This window comes from Musca autumnalis, unplaced genomic scaffold, assembly GCF_047663935.1.
Source record: "Musca autumnalis isolate F117 unplaced genomic scaffold, ASM4766393v1 scaffold_2, whole genome shotgun sequence".
NCBI lineage: Eukaryota > Metazoa > Arthropoda > Insecta > Diptera > Muscidae > Musca > Musca autumnalis.
The window spans coordinates 21,523,573-21,542,935 of NW_027411755.1; the positions used below are offsets into that span (position 1 = coordinate 21,523,573).

The 19,363-nt window shown below is 35.0% G+C and overlaps 1 protein-coding gene across 1 annotated transcript in view; it reads left to right on the top strand.

The window, feature by feature from the left end:
• Positions 1-19,363, top strand: part of Ddr (discoidin domain-containing receptor 2) — a 978,256-nt gene that overhangs the window by 262,800 nt on the left and 696,093 nt on the right. Inside the window, exon 3 of the mRNA XM_073967242.1 lies at positions 1,644-3,199. Within this exon, the coding sequence (XP_073823343.1) occupies positions 2,596-3,199 (604 nt within the window). The 5' untranslated portion in view covers positions 1,644-2,595. The remainder of the gene's footprint in view (positions 1-1,643; positions 3,200-19,363) is intronic.

The window sequence follows — 19,363 nt, forward strand, 5'->3', positions numbered from 1 at the left end:
ACATCAACACAGTTACCTGTGAAAGTGATGAAGTTAAGCCAATGGGGGAAACTCCAGACTTAAACAATCATGGATTTTTTAAAAAATAGTTTTCAATAATCCTGGATTTAAAAAAAATAGTTTTTCAATAATCCTGGATTTTTTAAAAAACATTTTTTCAATAATCGTGGATTTTTTAAAAAGCATTTTTCAATAATCTTGGAATTTTTAAAAAATTGTTTTTCAATAATCGTAGATTTTTTTAAAAAAATATTTTTCAATAATGCTAGATAGATTTTTAACAAAATATATATTTTCAATAATCCTGGATTTTTTAAAAAATCGTGTAATCGTGGATTATTCAACAAATAAATATTTTTCAACAACCGTGGATTCAAACGTGAATTTTTAAAATTTTTTTAAATGTGGATTTTTTAAAAAATATTTTTTTACACATGAATTTTTTCAAACGTGGTTTTTTAAAACAAAAAATTACAAATTACAGTCTGGGGTTTGAACCCACGTCCTTGAAAAACACAGGAAAAAAGTGTTGTCACGGCGTGCTAGCGTTCAGAGCCAAACTCATAACTTTCAAAGGCAGCGCTAAGCGTTTGTCATGAAAGCACAACTAAATGGGAAAATCCTCATTGTTGTTGTAAAATACAAAACAAAAATGCATTTGAAAGAAGAAAAGTTCGAGGACATCGAAGCCGCTCCACATCCGATATGTCTGAAGAGTCTTTACCGAAGACGAAACATGCATGACACATAGTGGTGGGTGTGTGGGTTCGAATCGTCGGCTTTCCTTTTTCACTTGCATAATAGATCATAAAGCTCGATTAAAAAATTAAAAAATTAATCTTAAAAAAAAATGATCTTCGCCTAAAAAGGCAAAAATTTTCAAATAAATAAAATCAGCTGAGCCAGGCTGGGGTTTGAACCCACGTCCTTGAAAAACACAGGAAAAAAGTGTTGTCACGGCGTGTTAGCGTTCAGAGCCAAACTCATAACTTTCAAAGGCAGCGCTAAGCGTTTGTCATGAAAGCACAACTAAATGGGAAAATCCTCATTGTTGTTGTAAAATACAAAACAAAAATGCATTTGAAAGAAGAAAAGTTCGAGGACATCGAAGCCGCTCCACATCCGATATGTCTGAAGAGTCTTTACCGAAGACGAAACATGCATGTCACATAGTGGTGGGTGTGTGGGTTCGAATCGTCGGCTTTCCTTTTTCACTTGCATAATAGATCATAAAGCTCGATTAAAAAATTAAAAAATTAATCTTAAAAAAAATGATCTTCGCCTAAAAAGGCAAACATTTTCAAATAAATTACAACGTGAATTTTATAAAATATATTTTTTCAAAAGCTTACCTTGGGTTTCGCCATTTATTTGCTGTTCAATTTTGAAGGCATTGTGCTTGTTAACATGACAAAAATAATTTTTAAAATTATTTTAATTGAGATGCCTAAATGTTGGAATAGAATTTCATCAACCAAGTTCTTTATACATATTATTTATGTTTGTACATGCTCGCTCTAACTATTGTATAACGCAGAAGTATTTATTTATAGTATTTATGTATATTATATTTATATTTTATTCACGCTATTCCTCTTTACTAACATGTGTTTTCCTTTATTTACTTTTGTAACTCATTTCAGATGTCAACACATCCGTCAAAGGCTTAAAACGAAAATAAACTGCCACTCAAAAAGAAGAACTCCCGCAGCTCGTTGGAAATAAGAAACAATCTTCAAATAGGAAATAAAAATTTATTAAAAATTAGTGTGTGCGAAAATGTAATTTTCTCAGAACTAAAAATGTCAGCTATTAACATTATGGTGACGCTGTTACTTTCGTTCCAACTCGCTCCAACAAATACCAACAATGCTGATTTCTTTTAATATGCCGCATTACGCATTACAACGTTACGCATCATTATAATACCGTAAAATTGCCTGTCAAAAGGAACGGAAGTTTAACGTTAAACTTGTAGAGAACTAAAGAAGTGCCAATAAAGCGGGTGGAAGTGGCGGAAAACAAGCCACTGAAGCAAAGAAGGAGTGAGTCAAGCAACCAGCCCGAATTTAAAATACCAAGGAAACACTCCAAGTAACCAACCAAAGGAGTCACGCTTGCCTGCTGGCTGGCTGGCATTGGTTTGACACCCAGCTAACAGAAGTTTGCTTTATGGAACTTTAAACTCCAAAGGGTTTTTGGTTTTGTGGAAGCATAGAGTTGATGGGGGTTAGTTGCAGCGGTAAATGATATCCCGTGGAGAAATTAAAAAAGTCTTGAAAATTTTGTAGACACTTTGGAAAATATGACATAAGTGAAGTGGAGTTGGATGTGTTACGGTTCGGTCTGAAGGTGTGGAAATTTCGTTAAACGGGTAGTCGACAAACGTAACTCGGTATTTTGTCGCCGTTAGTTTCGTGGCGTTTGAAACATAAACTGTGTATCACTTTCGTTCGGTTATATTGACGCGTTTCGTTCCTTATTATCGTCGTCGTCGCGTCGCATTTTACGTCTAAATGTTTGTCGTGAAATTGTTTACAAACTGTTATTGCCACTATTTTAAATTTAACAAAAACAGCTGCAGTTGGCAAGCTGATGAAAAATTCATCTCATAAAATGTTGGCCATAAAACAAGTTAAACCCATGAACGAAATGCCAGGGCAAATGGGCCAAGCACTGTGGCAATATCTTCATCTCCAACTCCAGCAGCAGCAATTCAATTTGAAGAAATTGCATGAAGCCATGGCAGCGGGTACCACTTCAAGCAATTGGTTAAAATCGTTTAACAACAATCACTTCATTTCAAGGCAACACTTTCAAGGAACACCAATTCTTTTGGCGAGAAGAAGAAGCAGCCAGAATGCCACCAATAACAGAAGCAACACCAGTTGCCAAGGCTACCACCTCCAGTCAGGGCTCCCTTTGCTGATAGCACCACTCTTTCAATTCCTCAACACATGGTTGTGCATTTTATTTGCTCATTTTAAATATTTTACAACAAAAGCAACAACGAGAAAGACTTCAACTACACCAACAAGAACAATAACAAGAAATTACGTTAAAAATTATAGCGCCATTAAGCGTCATAGTGTTAATAACAATAAAAGTTTATGCCAGCTGACATTGACTTTGATTTTATTGAGTGGCATCTGGACTACAACAACCGGAAATGGCATGACGGTGCATGGCTTCGATATTGGTAAGTTTTCGTTTACTCTCCTCCCCGCTAAATTTTCATTTTAATTGTTCCTTTGGTCATGGAAAACACTTGTGAATCTCATACTGGGTTATTGTTGTTTTTTTTTTCTTTTTGAATTTTTATCGTTTCATTGTCATGCCTTCAGCAGGCAAATTGCCCTCCTTGCTTGTCACCCAACAAAAAACCGCTTCTAATACACTTTGTTAAGGATTATTTGCAAACAAATGAAACATCTCATTTCACAGCAGGATTCTTAAATATGAAATTGAAAATTTAACAAATTGCCAAATAGAAAGAGTTTTATTCTTTCTCTTTGTTTTGAATGGAGCTTAGTTTAATAAGTTGTTATGATTTGCCTTATGGATTGTTGAGCTATAAAATTGAAGCCAGTGGCAAATTCACAACAATAGAGCCATGATCCAATAGCATGTGCCCAGTTGATATTTTGTTTGGTTTTGAAATTCAAAAAAAATGTTGTTAGACTTCAAAATTTATTTTCGGTTTAAAAAAGCTTTTGAAAATAAATTTTTCTTAATTCTTGGTGGTACGAACGCCTCCCAGAACCGCTCCTGTGGATTTTTACAACTTTCGGGCTATTTTCTCAGAAAGTATTTACTTGCCCCTGAAAAAAATTGTACCATCGCAAAGGGGGTCAGCTAATGGAAGTTGCTTCAACAAAACTCGAAGTGATTCGAGAGCAGGTCTTAAAGTGAACTTATCCGAAATTTTGTGTGAGAGGTACCCGAAGGAGTAGACAAATATAGTCCATATTCAAACCTGATCTATACCTGGCAGATATATTAGGATGTGTAAAGTATTTACTAAATCGGTCACTCCCTTCAAAGTTGTCGTACGCACAATTTTTCCGAACATTTTTGAACTTTTGTGGATGAGGTACCTGAAGGAGTGGACCGATATGGCTTATCTTCGAACTTAAACTAAGTTTGCACAAAATATTGCGAAGGCCAAATGTTGGAACGAATCGACAGATCCGTTGGAGAGTTATGCTGCGCTCCAACAACTACACACGGTGTTACAGGGTTTTTTTGCACTTTACAGGCTATTCTGTCAAGAAGTATGGGCTTACCCCTGATGAAACTTGTACCGTCGTATGGAGGGCCGTGAATACAAGTTTCTACATCAAAAATCAAAACGATGCAAGAGCAGGTCCTAAACTGAACTTTTCCGAAATTTTGTGTGGGAGGTACCCGAAGGCGTGGACCGATGTAATCCATATTGGAACCTCATCTAAGTCTGGTACGCATTTCTGGATGTGCAAAGTATGAACCAAGTCGGTTACTCCCTTCAAGAGTTATCGTGAGAACAAATTTCCGAACATATTTGAACGTTTGTGGGGAAGGTACCTGAAGAAGTGGACCGATATGGCTTATCTACGAACTTAAACTATTTTTGGACAAACTACTACGAAGGCCAAATTTTGGACCAAAGCGGTTGATCCGTTCCAGAGTTATCTTGCACTTTAACCACTACACACGGTGTTTTGCACCTTTCAGGCTATTTTCTCAGGAAGTATGAACTTGCCCCTGATGAAATTTGTACCGTCGTATGGGGGGCAGTGAATACAAGTTGTTGCAACAAAAATCAAAGTGATTCGAGAGCAGGTCCTAAACTGAACTTTTCCGAAAATTTGTGTGGGAGGTATTACGAAAGCCAAATTTTTGACCAAATCGGTTCATCCGTTCGAGAGTTATCGTGCGCTCCAGCCAGACAGACGGACGGACATTGCTAAATCGACTCCAAATTGTCTGAAACGGATTTCGTCCAAACAAACTTGGGCTCTAAAACCATTATTTCGATGACGCACATTTTGTCCGTATGAAAGTGTATATACCCTCGTTAGCCTAAATGCTGAGGGTATAAAAGAGATTTATTTGCTCTTTTATTGATTTATTTGATAATTTTTGAATGAAAATATGGTAGTATTGAGTCTTATTTGGGCCTACAAAACTGTTCCTCAGAAATGTGTCAGTATTGGTCCACGTTTTGGATTACCTCCATACAACGGTACCTCCTGATTTTCGGGGTTTTTCAGCTATTTAGCTGCATTATCCTATAGAAATGGCCGTAATTTAATACATAATTAGTCTGCTTTAGGGCTACTAAACTTTCCTCCAGAAATTTGTCAGCACCTAGTAGAACGATACCTCCCGATTTTAGGGTTTTTTAAGGAATTTAGCCGTACTATCCTACAGAAATGCCTGAAATTTAGTATTTAGTCTTATATGAGGCTATAATAACTTTTCCCCCTAATTTGTCAGTATATTTCCACGTTTTGATATAGCCACTGACATATAGGATAAGAACCAGTGTTCGAAATTTCGAACAGTAAAATTTCCACATATGTAAAATCGCGCTTGCGCATGTAAATCATGTTCTTTATATTTTGTGAAACGGTTACATATATTGGCAATAATTTCACATGATTATTTTTTAATTTCATTTTTTTATAATTTTTCAAGATTTCAAAAATGTACCCCCACCATCGAGGGGTAGAGGGAGTTTTCAAAGTAAAATTGTTTTATTTGCTGACAGATGAGACTAAACATGTATACTACAACTTGTTTAATTTATCTTTTTTATCCATAAATATTTTTTTGAAAACAGGTGATTTTACTGTTCGAAAAATCGAACAACAAGTACGACATGGGTTAAAAAGGGTTCCGCAAAAACCACTTTCAAATTAAATATTTGTGAAAAAAAATTATTTCCTGGTGCACAAATAAATGACATTTTGCGTATTAATAACTAAAATAACTTGTTCCACAAACATCCCAGGCGGGACATTGGAGACTTCTCTCATATCAATGAGTGCACCCCGATTCATATTAGCTCAATGATATGGGACCTACTGTTTATCGCCGAGTCCGAACGGCGTGTCTAAGACACCACTTGTAGAGAAGTTGTACAAGGCTGAAATACTCAGAAAATGTCGCCAGCATTACTGACTTTAACTTTAATAACTATTATTACATTTAAATATTGGAAAATGTCAGGTACAAAACACTGTCAAAGGATATGATATATTGAATAAAGTTGTATATGATATAAAATTATATATTATGATCAAATTAGTGCGAAACAAACGGTTGTGTCATGTTGATTGTGTCGATGGCCCTGAAGCTTGTTTTCATTTATATATCTGCCTACAATGACCTACAAAAAAAAATTCTCCAAAATTCTGATAAATAAAAACTTTAAAAGCTTTTTGGGCGAAAGCTTTTTTAATGAATCACTTTATAATTAAGATTTTATGTAATCTTAGGTAAAAGCTCATCAAAACATGGGAGTGTGATATGAGATTGTAAGCAAATCATAACCCTAGTGTATATCTTTTGGTGGAGATGTGGATAAGTACTCCTAACTGAAACGTTAGCGATGTTTCAATGAGGTCTGGCTAAGTACTTCTGGATAAACAGTAGGTCCCATATCATTTAGCTAATATGAATTGGGGTGCACTCCTTGATATGAAAGATGTCTCCCTTGTCCCGTCTGGTATGTTTGTGGAACAATTATTATATAATTATAGGTAGGATTGTTGACTTTAAGAAAAATTTGAATACATTATTTTCCCTCTGGTTCTAAATTTTAGTGAACTTACAATTTTATTGGAGTATAACTTTTAGGGAACAAAGTTTCGTTTTCGTTATATGAGTTTTTTGAAAACAAATTTATTTATTTACTAGCAAAGTGCCCGCCACTTCGTTTGCGGAAAGGAAATAAAAACAACAACAAACAATACTTAATACCGAAATGGTGAACACTGATTGTTTTGTTGAACTACTACCTAAAATCGGTCCATCTCACCCCTGCAAATCAGCAGCGAAGTATTTTAATTTATGGCTTTCTGTCCTTAGGGTGCAAAAAAATTGTCGCATAGGTCTACGTTTCCAAATTAACTTTCTAATGCGTTCAGAATAAAAACACAATAAAAATACAATATTCAATACAATTTTTCTAACCCACGACCCTATCTAAAATTTTACAGTTTTATCCCTACTTGTTCGCCCAATGTCTATTTCATTACATGTAGAAACATGCCATATACATATTTAATGTGCGAATTTTTATAACCATTGTGATCTAAACCCAACAGTGACTCGTAACACAAATGTCTTAACGCTGGATTTACCACTTCATTCATATCGGTGTTCCAATGTGTAGTAAAATTTAGTAATTCTAAAACATTTGTTGTATATTACCCTTGAGTGCTATGCGTACACTAATATTAGCATTCCAAATTATATGATTTCGGCTTTAATCCTACATCCAAGACCAAATTTAATACTTATGGTAGCCTTATAGGAGGTATTTCCAATACCACCTCCACAGCTCAGTGCACAGAGACCTTCGTACCAAAATTCAGAATATCAAAATGGTACCAAAAATGCTACTTTTCGTACACTTGGGTATAAACTTCAAAAATTACTCCGTATATAAACGCTATACACCAACCGTGATTCTCATTGCCAGCTCTAGCTGTTCACCTACTAAATTACCCCCTCACACCAACAGTGGCTCTAGTTTTTGAATTCGAACTCAGCCCCCAAATACCAAATTTAGCACTTTTCTTGTTTTAGTACTTTTCTTGTATTTGTGGAACGTATTTCTACAAAATTGAGTACCACCCGATGTCAAATTTATTACAGCACTAGCAGACCCCGGTCCGCGTTGCTGGCCCGTCGTAATGAGTTTTAATGACAACTTTTTATCGACTTTATGCTTGACAATTCAAAAATAGGTATTTTCTACCTCACTTATTCGCTCCATTGTCAAACCGAGAAGGATTTTTTGTCTGTAGCCTTTCTTTTCTCTTACGGACTTTGTCGGATTTTTTCGCCAATTTATGCTTTTTAAGATTTATTATCGTCCATGCCCTGTCTTTATCCTAAAGCGATCTAATTATTAAAGTAAAAAAAATGGTTAAATCGAATTCTCCCGCTTATTGAGACTTATATGTTTTAGCTTTTCATGGCTGATGAACCGTTGATCCTCACCATTCAAGTAAATTTGTAAATATATAGTTTTTCTTGATCGGGGGCGCAACCACCGTTGTCTCGAAAACTAATTTGCAACCCGATGCACTCATAAGTTTAGCAAATATAGTGATTATAAAATAATAGGCCCCAAAATTCGTCTACAAATATATAGCATTTTGGACCACGGGACATTCCTGAACATTTTCTGAATATTAGGTTCAGTAGTTTTGGAAAAATAATGTTTTGAAAAGAGTGGGCGTGATCATCAGTTTTCAAGATATAACATATTAAAAAAAGTAGGCCTGGCCCGCAGGGACGTACGCAGGGGGGGGGGGGCACTGGGGGCCCGGGCCCCCCCCCGAAATGGTTTGGTCGACTTAAATTTTTTGAGCTTCTTTAACAAATTATTACGATTTTTTCTCTAAAATAATTTTTGTTTTTAAAATTTCAAATGAAAACTGATATTGTTCTGAAGGTTCTGTACTGAAAATGTACTTTGTCATCAAGTTGTCTAAGAAATATTCAAATTTTTTTGTTTGAATACTCTTTTTAGAGAAACTTCCAGTAAAACTATATTCCTTCTTTATGCCATGCCAGTGTTTTGGAATTCTGTAATGAATATAAAGGTCTTGAGGCTTTAAACTCATTTTGTATTCAAATCATTTACAAATTCAGTATTGTGCGGATTAGAAGTACATAAAATGAAATGTCTATTGGACAATATGTACGACATATCAAGGGTTTTCCGTGGAGTATATCTCGAAAACCAGTTAAAAAATTGTTTTGCTGCCATAATCAAAATTTTGTATTCCTATTTTATATCAACTTGTTGCTAAACAGTGGGATAAAATAATGGAGAAAAATGTATTGTTGTGCATTATAAAGTGATAATATCTGCTACAAATAGGTTGCCCATCTGAATTTTTTCCTATCAGTAACAAATTTGTAGCTGAAAACAACCGTAAACGAAATTAATGGTCAAACTTTCGTTATATGGTATTGTATTAAAATCTGCTGTTATTTGTATTGTATATTACAGTGCTCTTGAACCAACTTTACATGAAAGAAGCTTAGATGAGAAAATCAAAAAAAAAAAAATAATAATAATTTTTAGGGTTTTTAGGTTTTGCTGGGAAACCACAAGCCCTATCAACATGGAACCAAAGAAAATGTTGTAGCAGTGAAAATTCTCTACAATATTTTTCATATATGATATTTTCGTAGTTTTTACCAATTCTGAGATATAGAAGTTCAAATTTGGACAATTCACTGACTGTATCGCCTCCTTATAAAACAATGTCAGTACTACAATTTCCTAACTTATACTTATGTATCTCAAAAATGGTACAACCGAGTAAAAAAATTACGAATCCCAATCTTGTAAAGAATTTTCACCGCTAAAGGATTTTCTGTAGTCCCATTTCAACAAGATTTACTGTTTTGAAGCAAATCGTGAAAACTTAACAAAAAAAAACTAAAAATGTGACCTGAACTTCTATATCTCAAAAATGGTAAAACCTAGGAACAAAGCAAACTAATTTTCAAAGTTACAACATTTTCCTTAGCCCCATTTCGACAGGACTTGTGGTTTCTAAGCAAAATCGCGGAAACCTAAAATAAACCTAAAAATGTGAACTAATTAAAAAATCCCTCAAGCTATTTTTTCTTGTTTTTGGATTTTTCTAATCTATGAACATTGCTGTTTCAGAATCCACAAAAACTTCCCACTTGTAAGCTCCATTCATTTAACGTTGGTTCAAGAGCACCGTGATATTGAACCCTCAGTCATTAGGCTAACGATAAAAATGTACCTTATCGAAATAATGTTCTTAGACTAATCATATGTTTTGACGAAACACGCGTCAAACAATTTGGAGTCGATTTATCCCTGTTCGTTCGTCTGTCTGGCTCGTGCCCATTATAACTCTCGGATAGATCAACAGATTTGGTCCAAATTTTGGATGTCGCAATATTTTGTCCAAACTTCCTTTGGACACCAGACTTCAAAATGTTTCCCTAAAATCTTGAGCAAAGTCCAATCCGATTTTTTCGAGACCTAGAGTAGGTTCGAATATGGATTATATCGATTCACTCCTTCAGATTCCTTCAACACAAAATATCAATTATCCGATTTGACCGAAACATCCTAAAATTACGTACATATCAAATTCTGAAACTTCTTGGCTACACAATTTATAGAAAAAATTGGCTATGTAGCCCGTATTCGATCTGTCTATATATAAAAGTCCCAACTCACACAGGCTGAGGGTATATCTCCGTAGGCAAACCCGACTGTTACTTTTTACTTGTTTTCCAGAAAACAAAAGTTATGAATTTTCATAAGTTTGTATCCACTGTGCCGACAGAAGTGATTGGTCGTTGGAAAGTTTGTAAGGTCATCGAGTCCATAAACATGTAGTCGTACAATTAAGATAGAAATAAGCGGCAACAACAACCATTGATGTATCAGATGTATTTTTTCGTCTTAAACTATTTTTTCAGGATTTGGCTAAAATGTTGCCGAGCTTTTTTTTAGAGATATTTTTCGACCATGTGTTATAGCAGTCTCAAACAGTACTGCGAGTTGGATTCGGAGTCTATGAGTCGTAGATTGCATCGCCCGGATCCTGATATTTTTTTTTATTTTTTTAATGTAATTTTCTGAATTATTAGTTGGCTTTCACGGACTCTATCACTTCTTGTAAAATAGCAAAGTTTTGGTGTTTATTAAGTGCATATAAAATATTATCTTCTTACAATAATACAAAACTTTTTTAATGGCACTGAAGTTAGTGTGTGATAAAGAAAAAACGGCGTTATGTTCGGATCGAACTGTTTAAATCCTCCAAACAATGTATATATCTATTCGACATATTCGCGAATGCAATCCCTGCGTTCGAACGTGGATCTATTTTCACCACTTTTTGCATGGAAGTTCTCCCAACAAAATGATTTCCTAAATCCATATTAATATTACTGACGATATTTTTAAAAACTATGCTAATAGCCTCGAATATAGAAAATGTTTCGAAAGCTATTCGCTGCGGGATTTAGAACCCAAAATGCCAAATAAAAGGTTATGTGGTTAAAAATTCTGGGATACAACAAAACGTACATCTATATGGGTAATATTAATTTGAAAGATGTTTTAGTTATTGCTTCAGTTCTCTTGGAGAATTTGGTTAAAAACTTTTGTAAGGAGACTATGCCGAACGTGGTCTGATATGTGTTATCCAAGGACTGATATATTATAATCAGTTCCAAATTTCAATCTTGTATTTAAAATATTGTGATCTTTCTCTCTTTTGAATGTATATACTTTGTGGCAATATTGAATATACATAAAATCAATTAAAACCCCTTTAAAATAGCTTTACGTAACGATACACAACATTTTTAATTGTCATGATTTTTGGTCAAGTTGGGCCCCCCCCGAAATGAAATCCTGCGTACGTCCCTGCTGGCCCGGTATTTTGGCTCCAAATATGTACCTAGGGTACACACAACTTCATTGCCTACCAAAATGTATGCTGAAACCGATATAATCATACGTTTGGCTTATAGGTATAGCGTTTAACAGAAAGGCATGGGGAAGGTACCCCACCTCTTCCGAAATTCATAAAATATACATAACAACGGCAAACATTGAGCTTTTGTGGCAAATTTTGTGGAAATCCCTTCAGTTATGACATATTAAAAAAAAACAGGCGTGGTCGGGCCTATAGGCCCTAAAGAAGTACCTAGATTGTAGATTAATCCATAAACTTTTAATCCGATACATGCATAATTTTTGCAAATATAACGTTTTTTAAAAATATCGCATAGGGGAGGTACCCCGCTCCCTCTGGAATTCAATAAAATATGTAACCTGTTTTCGGTAGGCGTGGTAAACTTTTCTTTCCAAAAAACCTAAGTTGGGTTATGACAGCATTTGATTTTTATTCATAAAGGTAAGGCGTTTTGTTAAATATGACCCCTTCAAAATTCAAGAAAATATGCCCGTACATTCCCTGACATTTTCAGGAAAATCGGTTCAGTAGTTTTGTATATGTAACATATTTTAAAAAGTGGGTGTGGTCAAGTCATTAGATTCTAAAAAAGTGGGTAAGGTCTTCCGAAATAGATACATTCGTAATTATTGTAAATATAACATTTTTAAAAAAGTAGGGTATAGAGGAAGTACCCCGCCCTTCCGAAATTCAACTGAATTTGTAGCCTATTTTAAGCGGGGGCCATCCTTGTACATTTCCTGGCAATTTCAGGAAAATCGGTTCAGTAGTTCTTGTAGAAATGATAAAAATTGGGTTATGGCGCACATTTTACAGAAAAAAATTATCGAAATCGGTCCAGCCGTTCTCAACTGATATCATGACCAACGAACGACATTTGATTTTTAGTTTTAAAGATTTAAAAGTTTAGACAAATCGCGATTTCCTTGAAAATCCCTACAGTAGTTTTTTAGATATAATCTAATTAGAAAGTGAGCGTGGTCGGATCTTAAGTCCCAAACTAAGTACGTAAGGTTGGAGACACAATCGCCATTGACTCGCAAATAAATTCCGAAACCGATACATTCGTATTTGTTGCAAATATTGTATTTTTACAAAAAAAAGGGCATAGGGGAGGTACCCGCCCGATCCGAAAGTCCAAAAATGTATAGCCTATTTTTATCGGTACATTCGCTGAAAGTTTCAGGAAAATCGATTCAGTAGCTTCGTAGATATAACATATTTAAAAAAGTGGGCGTTGTCCAGTCTTAATGTCCCAAATAAGCACGTAAGGTCGGACACACAATCGCTCGGAAATTAATTTTCAAAGCGATACATTTGTAATTGTTGCAAATATTGCATTTTTTACAAAAATAGGGCATAGGGGAGGTACCCGCCCGATCCGAAATTCAGCCAAATATGTAGCCTATTTCAACCGGGGGCCATCACTCTACGTTCCCTGAAAATTTCAGGAAAATCTGTTGAGTAGTTTCGTAGATATAACATATTTATAAAAATGGGCGGAAAAGTGGGCGTGGCCAATTTTTCTTTGCATAAAAACCTAAACTGGACTATAACTAACATTTCCACAAAAAATTATCCAAATCGCTCCAGCCGTTTTCAACTGATTCAATTACCAACAAACGACAAGTGAGTTTTATATATAAAGATTAATTAATTTATTTATTTTTACAGTGTTTTATTTAACTTGCCTTGGTGTCCGTTTAGTTCAAATCTTTCAGATTTGGATGGCAATACATGAATATGAAACCAATATGAGTCCGTTGTTTCCAATAGCCCCCATATTGCAGTACCACCCGATTTCAGGTGTTTTGAGGATTTTGTCTTCATTTTTAGTCCGAATTAGCTGTAACTTGGCATTTCCCACCAATTTCAGGCAATTTAAAGTTGTTATCTACATTTTCGGCCTAAATTGACTGTATTTATACCCTACACCACTATGTGGGGAGGGTATTATAAGTTGGTTTTGGCCAAAAAGTTTGTAACGCATCGAAATAATTGTCGTAGACCCATACTTATATATACCAAAATGAATGTCTCGACGAGCTGAGTCGATCTGGCTATGTGTGTCCGTCCGTCCGTCTGTCCATCTAAACCTTGTAATCACGCTACAGGTCGCAATTTTGGTCGGATCGTCACCAAATTTTGGGTGTTGATGAGGGTCCCGGAGGGGAAGAAGCCTATTGATTTTGGTGATGGTCGGATAATATTCAGGGGTCGGAATGGGCAAAAAACTTATTTGGGGAAAAAGTCAACGTTTTATTTCAAAGTGAATATCTCCAAATCTATAAGGGATATATCAAAGGCAAAACTAGTGAAAGCAGAAAATATCACCTTTACAACGATGTATAGTAGGTTGTCATAGGTGGTCAAACAACGAAGATATCGCAATAGTCGCTAATAGAACCCAACTTTTCATTTACTCGATTTTAATTCTAATGACGAATAACACAGCTTTTGTTGGGGACTTTCCAAAAACAAAGTCTGGCTATGAAAGTAGAAAATTCTGTCTTTACAATGATTCAAAATAGGTTAGCGTAGGTAGCCAAATAACGGAGATATCACAATAGTCGGTAATACATCCCATTTTTCCACTTTTAAAGAAATCACGCTACAGGTCGTAATTTTGATCGGATCGTCACCAAATTTTGGGTGTTGATGGGGGTCCCGTAGGGGAAGAATCCTATTGAATTTATTGATGGTCGGATAATATTTAGGGTTCGGAATGGGCAAAAAACTTACTTGGAGAAAAAGTCAACGTTTTATTTTAGATCGAATATCTCCGCTTCTATAAGGGCTATATCAAAAGCAAAACCTGGTAGCGAAAATAGAAAATATCGCTTTTGCAACGATGTAGAGTAGGTTGTCGTAGGTGGTCAAATAACGAAGATATCGCAATAGCTGCTAATAGAACACAACTTTTCATTTTTGCGATTTTAATTATAATGACGAATATGACAGCTTTGGTTGAAGACCTTCCAAAAACAAAGTCTGACGATGAAAGTAGAAAACCCTATCTTTACAATGATGCAAATTAGGTTGGCGTAGGTGGCCCAATAACGGAGATATTGCAATAGTCGTTAATACATCCCTTTTTTCCATTTTTTGTAATCACTCTACAGGTCGCAATTTTGATCGGATCGTCACGAAACTTTGGGGGTTAATGGGAGTCCTACAGAGGAAGAATCCTATTGATTATGGTGATGGTCGGATAATATTCAGGGGTCGGAATGGGCAAAAAACTTATTTGGAGAAGAAGTCAACGTTTTATTTCAAAGCGAATATCTCCGCTTGTATATAAGGGAATATCAAAATCAAAACCTTCTAATGAAAGTAGAAAATATCTCCTTTGCAACGATGTAACGCAGGTTGTCGTAGGTGGTCAAACAATCATGATATCGCAATAGCCGCTAATAAAACACAACATTTCATTTTTGCGATTTTAATAATAATGACGAATAGCACAGCATTGGTTGTGGACCTTCCAAAAGCAAAGTCCAACTATAGAAGTAGAAAATCCCATCTTTACAATGATGTAAAGCATGTGGGCGTATGGGGCAAAATAACGGAGATAGCGCAATAGTCGGTAATATATCCTATTTTTTAATTTTTTGTAATCACGCTACACGTCGTAATTTTGATTGGATCGTCACGAAATTTTGGGTGTTAATGGGGGTCCCACAGAGGAAAAAACCTATTGATTTTGGTAATGGTCGGATATTATCCAGGGGTCGAAATGTGATAGTTGATGGTTGGCGTACATCCCACTTTTCCATTTTTTTATTTGAGTTATTCTGACGATGCACTTAAATGCGTTTCAATAAAATTGACCTGTATTATTGAAGATATTCAGAACAAAGGCGCTAAGCTATCCCAATTTTAATATTTTGAATTTTATCAGTTAAAAGCCTATGCACAGGGGAAGTGGTGTAGGGTATCACATAGTCGGCCCCGACCCGACTATAGCCTTGGCTCACTTGTTTTTTTATAAAAAATGTTTTTACTAAAAAGTTAAAAATAAAAAATAATTAAAAAATTAAGTTTCAGTGTTTTATTTAAAAAACCACTTAAAACTAGAAAATAATTTGTCGCTTAGACTCAATAAGTATCTTCTTCCTCATTATGGAATCTCCCAAATAAAACGCTTGCCGTTTCATTTTGCCACCATTTTTAATTTAAATGCAAGCGTTTTATTTGAAAAAAGAATATACTTATTGAGGCTAAGCGACAAATTATTTTCTAGTTTTAAGTGCATTTATAACTAAAACACTGAAACTTCATTTTTTAATTATTTTTTATTAGTTTATTTAGTTATTCTAGTGGTTATAGCAAAACTAGTAAGTCATTGCGATATGCCCTTGTTAAAATAATGGGTTAGTAAGAGGTTTTGTAAGTAGTAACTACTACCAAAATGTATTCTTAAAACCCATTATTTGGTAATGAGTTTTTTTACTGGTATCTGTTAGCCAATACTATTTTTTTTTTTATCTCACATCTGAAGTTGTTTGTTGAGTTTATGGCAGCACCGACAAAGTCTTTAACTACTTCAAAATTATAATTGCCAGCTTCCAAAGTTGGACCGAGTTCTATGGACGCATTGCCCGTCGTTACCATCAACTTTGTCTTTGCGCCGTTTACCACCTGACCCACTTTAGCAGAGTCTCCTTTTACCTTCTTAACGGCTTTAGCTTAAGCAAGTTACATGTTGAATGTTGAATAAGTCACACAAAAGACGGTCTCCTTGCCTGATACCTCTTTCGGTACTAAAATCTTCGGAGAGGTTCTTTCCTATTTTAACAGAGAACCGAGTATCAGTTTATATCATTTTGCGGGGATACCAAATTCAGACATGGCTTGGAATACTTTTGAACGAAGGGCTGCTTTATGATCGACAAAAAGGTTAAAGTTGTCGATCTGCATCTCTTGGGTATTCTCCAGGGTAAATATTGAAAAAATATTACCAGTGGCAAAGTCTGGACAGAAGCGGCTAATCTCTTCTGCAGAAAGACGGATCGATTGGTCTAAATCCAGGGTCCTAAGCCAATATCACTGTGAACAAATTTTGAGGTAATCTTGTGCAAAAAATGTGAACTAAGGATTTTTTGAAAGTACAGACCCAAACGTCAAGATCCCTAGTTGGGTTTTATTGTGTCAGATCCAGCTTGGATTTTATAGCCCTATCTAAACATGGTTAAATATTGACTTTTTAAAGCAATTCGGGGCTATATCTCTGAAACCAATGCGAATCTTCTCCTTCAAATTTGTAGATAAGGGCAAAAATAAAATATTTGGAGAAATAATGAACTCGAAAAACCACATGTATTGCCTCAAATTTTATAATATATCTAAAAATTCCATAATTTTTATACATTTGGCACCATATCTTCAAAACTGATAAATTTTTCGTAATGTCATCATCGTAATGTCATGAGGAAATTATTCCCTGGAATGTAATATATAACTCTTTAGAACATTCCATTGTTGTAAAATGTCTCTATCATGTTGTTTTTAGCATATTTTTCAACGACAATTTGATAAATATATCAACAATGCACACGGTGCGCCTTAAATAAATTTAAATAAAAGGTGCGTACACCTGGGAAGTTTTTGCGGTTTCTGAAACTACAGTGTTCATAAATGAGAAAAATAAAAACAAAAAAAACAAAAAAATCTCCGAGGGGGATTTTCAAATAAATCGCGGTCAAAGTTCACCTTTTTTGGTTTTCTTTCTTTTTTTCATGATACTGTGAGTTTGGTAACGTCGGGTTACTAACGAAATGGAAAGCCCATGACAATTATTGTTCTCAGAAGTGAGCATCCCGATTTTAAATGCTCTCGGATATTTACAACGAAACTCTTCCCTCAGATCCGCCAATTTGGACACATTCAAAATAGTAGCAGTTGTAAATACTGAAAAATAATCAGCTACTGTGTTCAAGAAAAACTTGCAAGACTAACTCTAAAATATTTCAAATACATATCGGAGACTCACAATTTTAATGTAGAAGACTATGAATGGTACCAAAATCGGTATCCAAATACGATTGAAGATATTACTCATTCTTAAAATTTAATATCTTAATCCAATGACCTCAACGAAAACAAATCTTTTAAACCAAATGACAAAATACATAATTATATTCTTTTGTATTAGATTGACTGAACACAAATCGTATCCACTTCCAAATATCTACTCCTCCACAGGTTGTTTTGTGAGTTGTTTGTTCGTTCTTTTGTTTCAATGATTATGTCTTCTTGGTGCAGATCATAATTTATGTTAATTTTTCTTCATATTTCATAAAAATTAATTTTCCTCTTTCATTTTGAGGGTTTGGTTATTTTGTTTCTTTAGCGATTTGACCGGCCAACTCTTTCGTTTTCCAATTAAAATGTATCTCAACATGAAAATCTTTTAATGAAAAATTGCCGCTGCTGCCGTTACTACTGGCAAAGATAAACAAAACCAAACCGAGGCACAATTGGTGAACTATGTTGCTGACCAAAATGAATAGACAGATGATGATGGTGGGGAGGCGGAGGAGTACAACCAGCCGCCAAAAACATATTTTACCAATTATGATAAATTGCACACAAAAACCAACAACAAGAACACAAACAAAAGAATGCAGAGTGGGGAAAAACATTGAGATGAGATTTCTGAATGATATTCAATGGATGGCTGACTGACTGGTTGGCTGGATGGCTGGCTGCTAGAGAATAACTTGGCTGGTTGCTGCCTTGGACAAATGAATGACGGACGATGTTGTTCGTGATAATCATCATGAAGTCAGTCAGATAAATGATATGGCCGGGATGTTCCACCAGCTGCTTACAAAAACTACAGCAATTGTAATAATACTCTGTTGATGATGCTGGCGATAATGATCACCTTAAGACATATTGTTTGCCGTATGCCACCCTCTGGTGGCTCTAGCGCAGAAGATAACAATGAAGATGATGTAGGAGAATCTAATGATGGCGCTATGATGATCCAACTTGTACGTGGTGGCAAAGAAAAGATGTTAAAGATAACAACAAAGTAATAGTGACGAAGAAAAAATTCCCCCCATCATCTCCAATGTGAAGGCCAGACCGAAATGAAAAAAATAAGATAAATTATGAAAATTGATTTTATGTAATTAAAAAACAAAAAAAACAAAAAAAAGCACCAGCAACAACAAAAAACTAATTTGTAATTTATACAAAGCAATATGTCATTTATGCCAAATAGCTTTGAGATATCTATTAAATTGTTGTTATTGTTTTTGCCCAATGGCTGGAAAGAATAATAAATAGCGGGTGGAAGGGGACCTCGTACTTTGGCCTATGATGATTATCTCGATGAGAAATGGCTTGAATGGATTACTTTCAGCTTTTCGTTTGGCATGGGGAAATTATGAAAAATTATAGCTTTTCACCATATGCTAAACAGCCAGGTTATGATCGATTAACCAATTGGTCTTTTTGATGGAACTTTTCTTTCTGTAAACAAATGATGAGCGGATATTAGCACATACTTTTCGGGAAAGAGGTGTATTGTTTATTTTATATAAAATATTTGTTAATTACTTGACAAAGAAAAATTAAACAATTTCCTTTTTACAATGCATTCATAATACACAAGATGGAGTATTTTGGCTACTCATTTACTTTTAAGA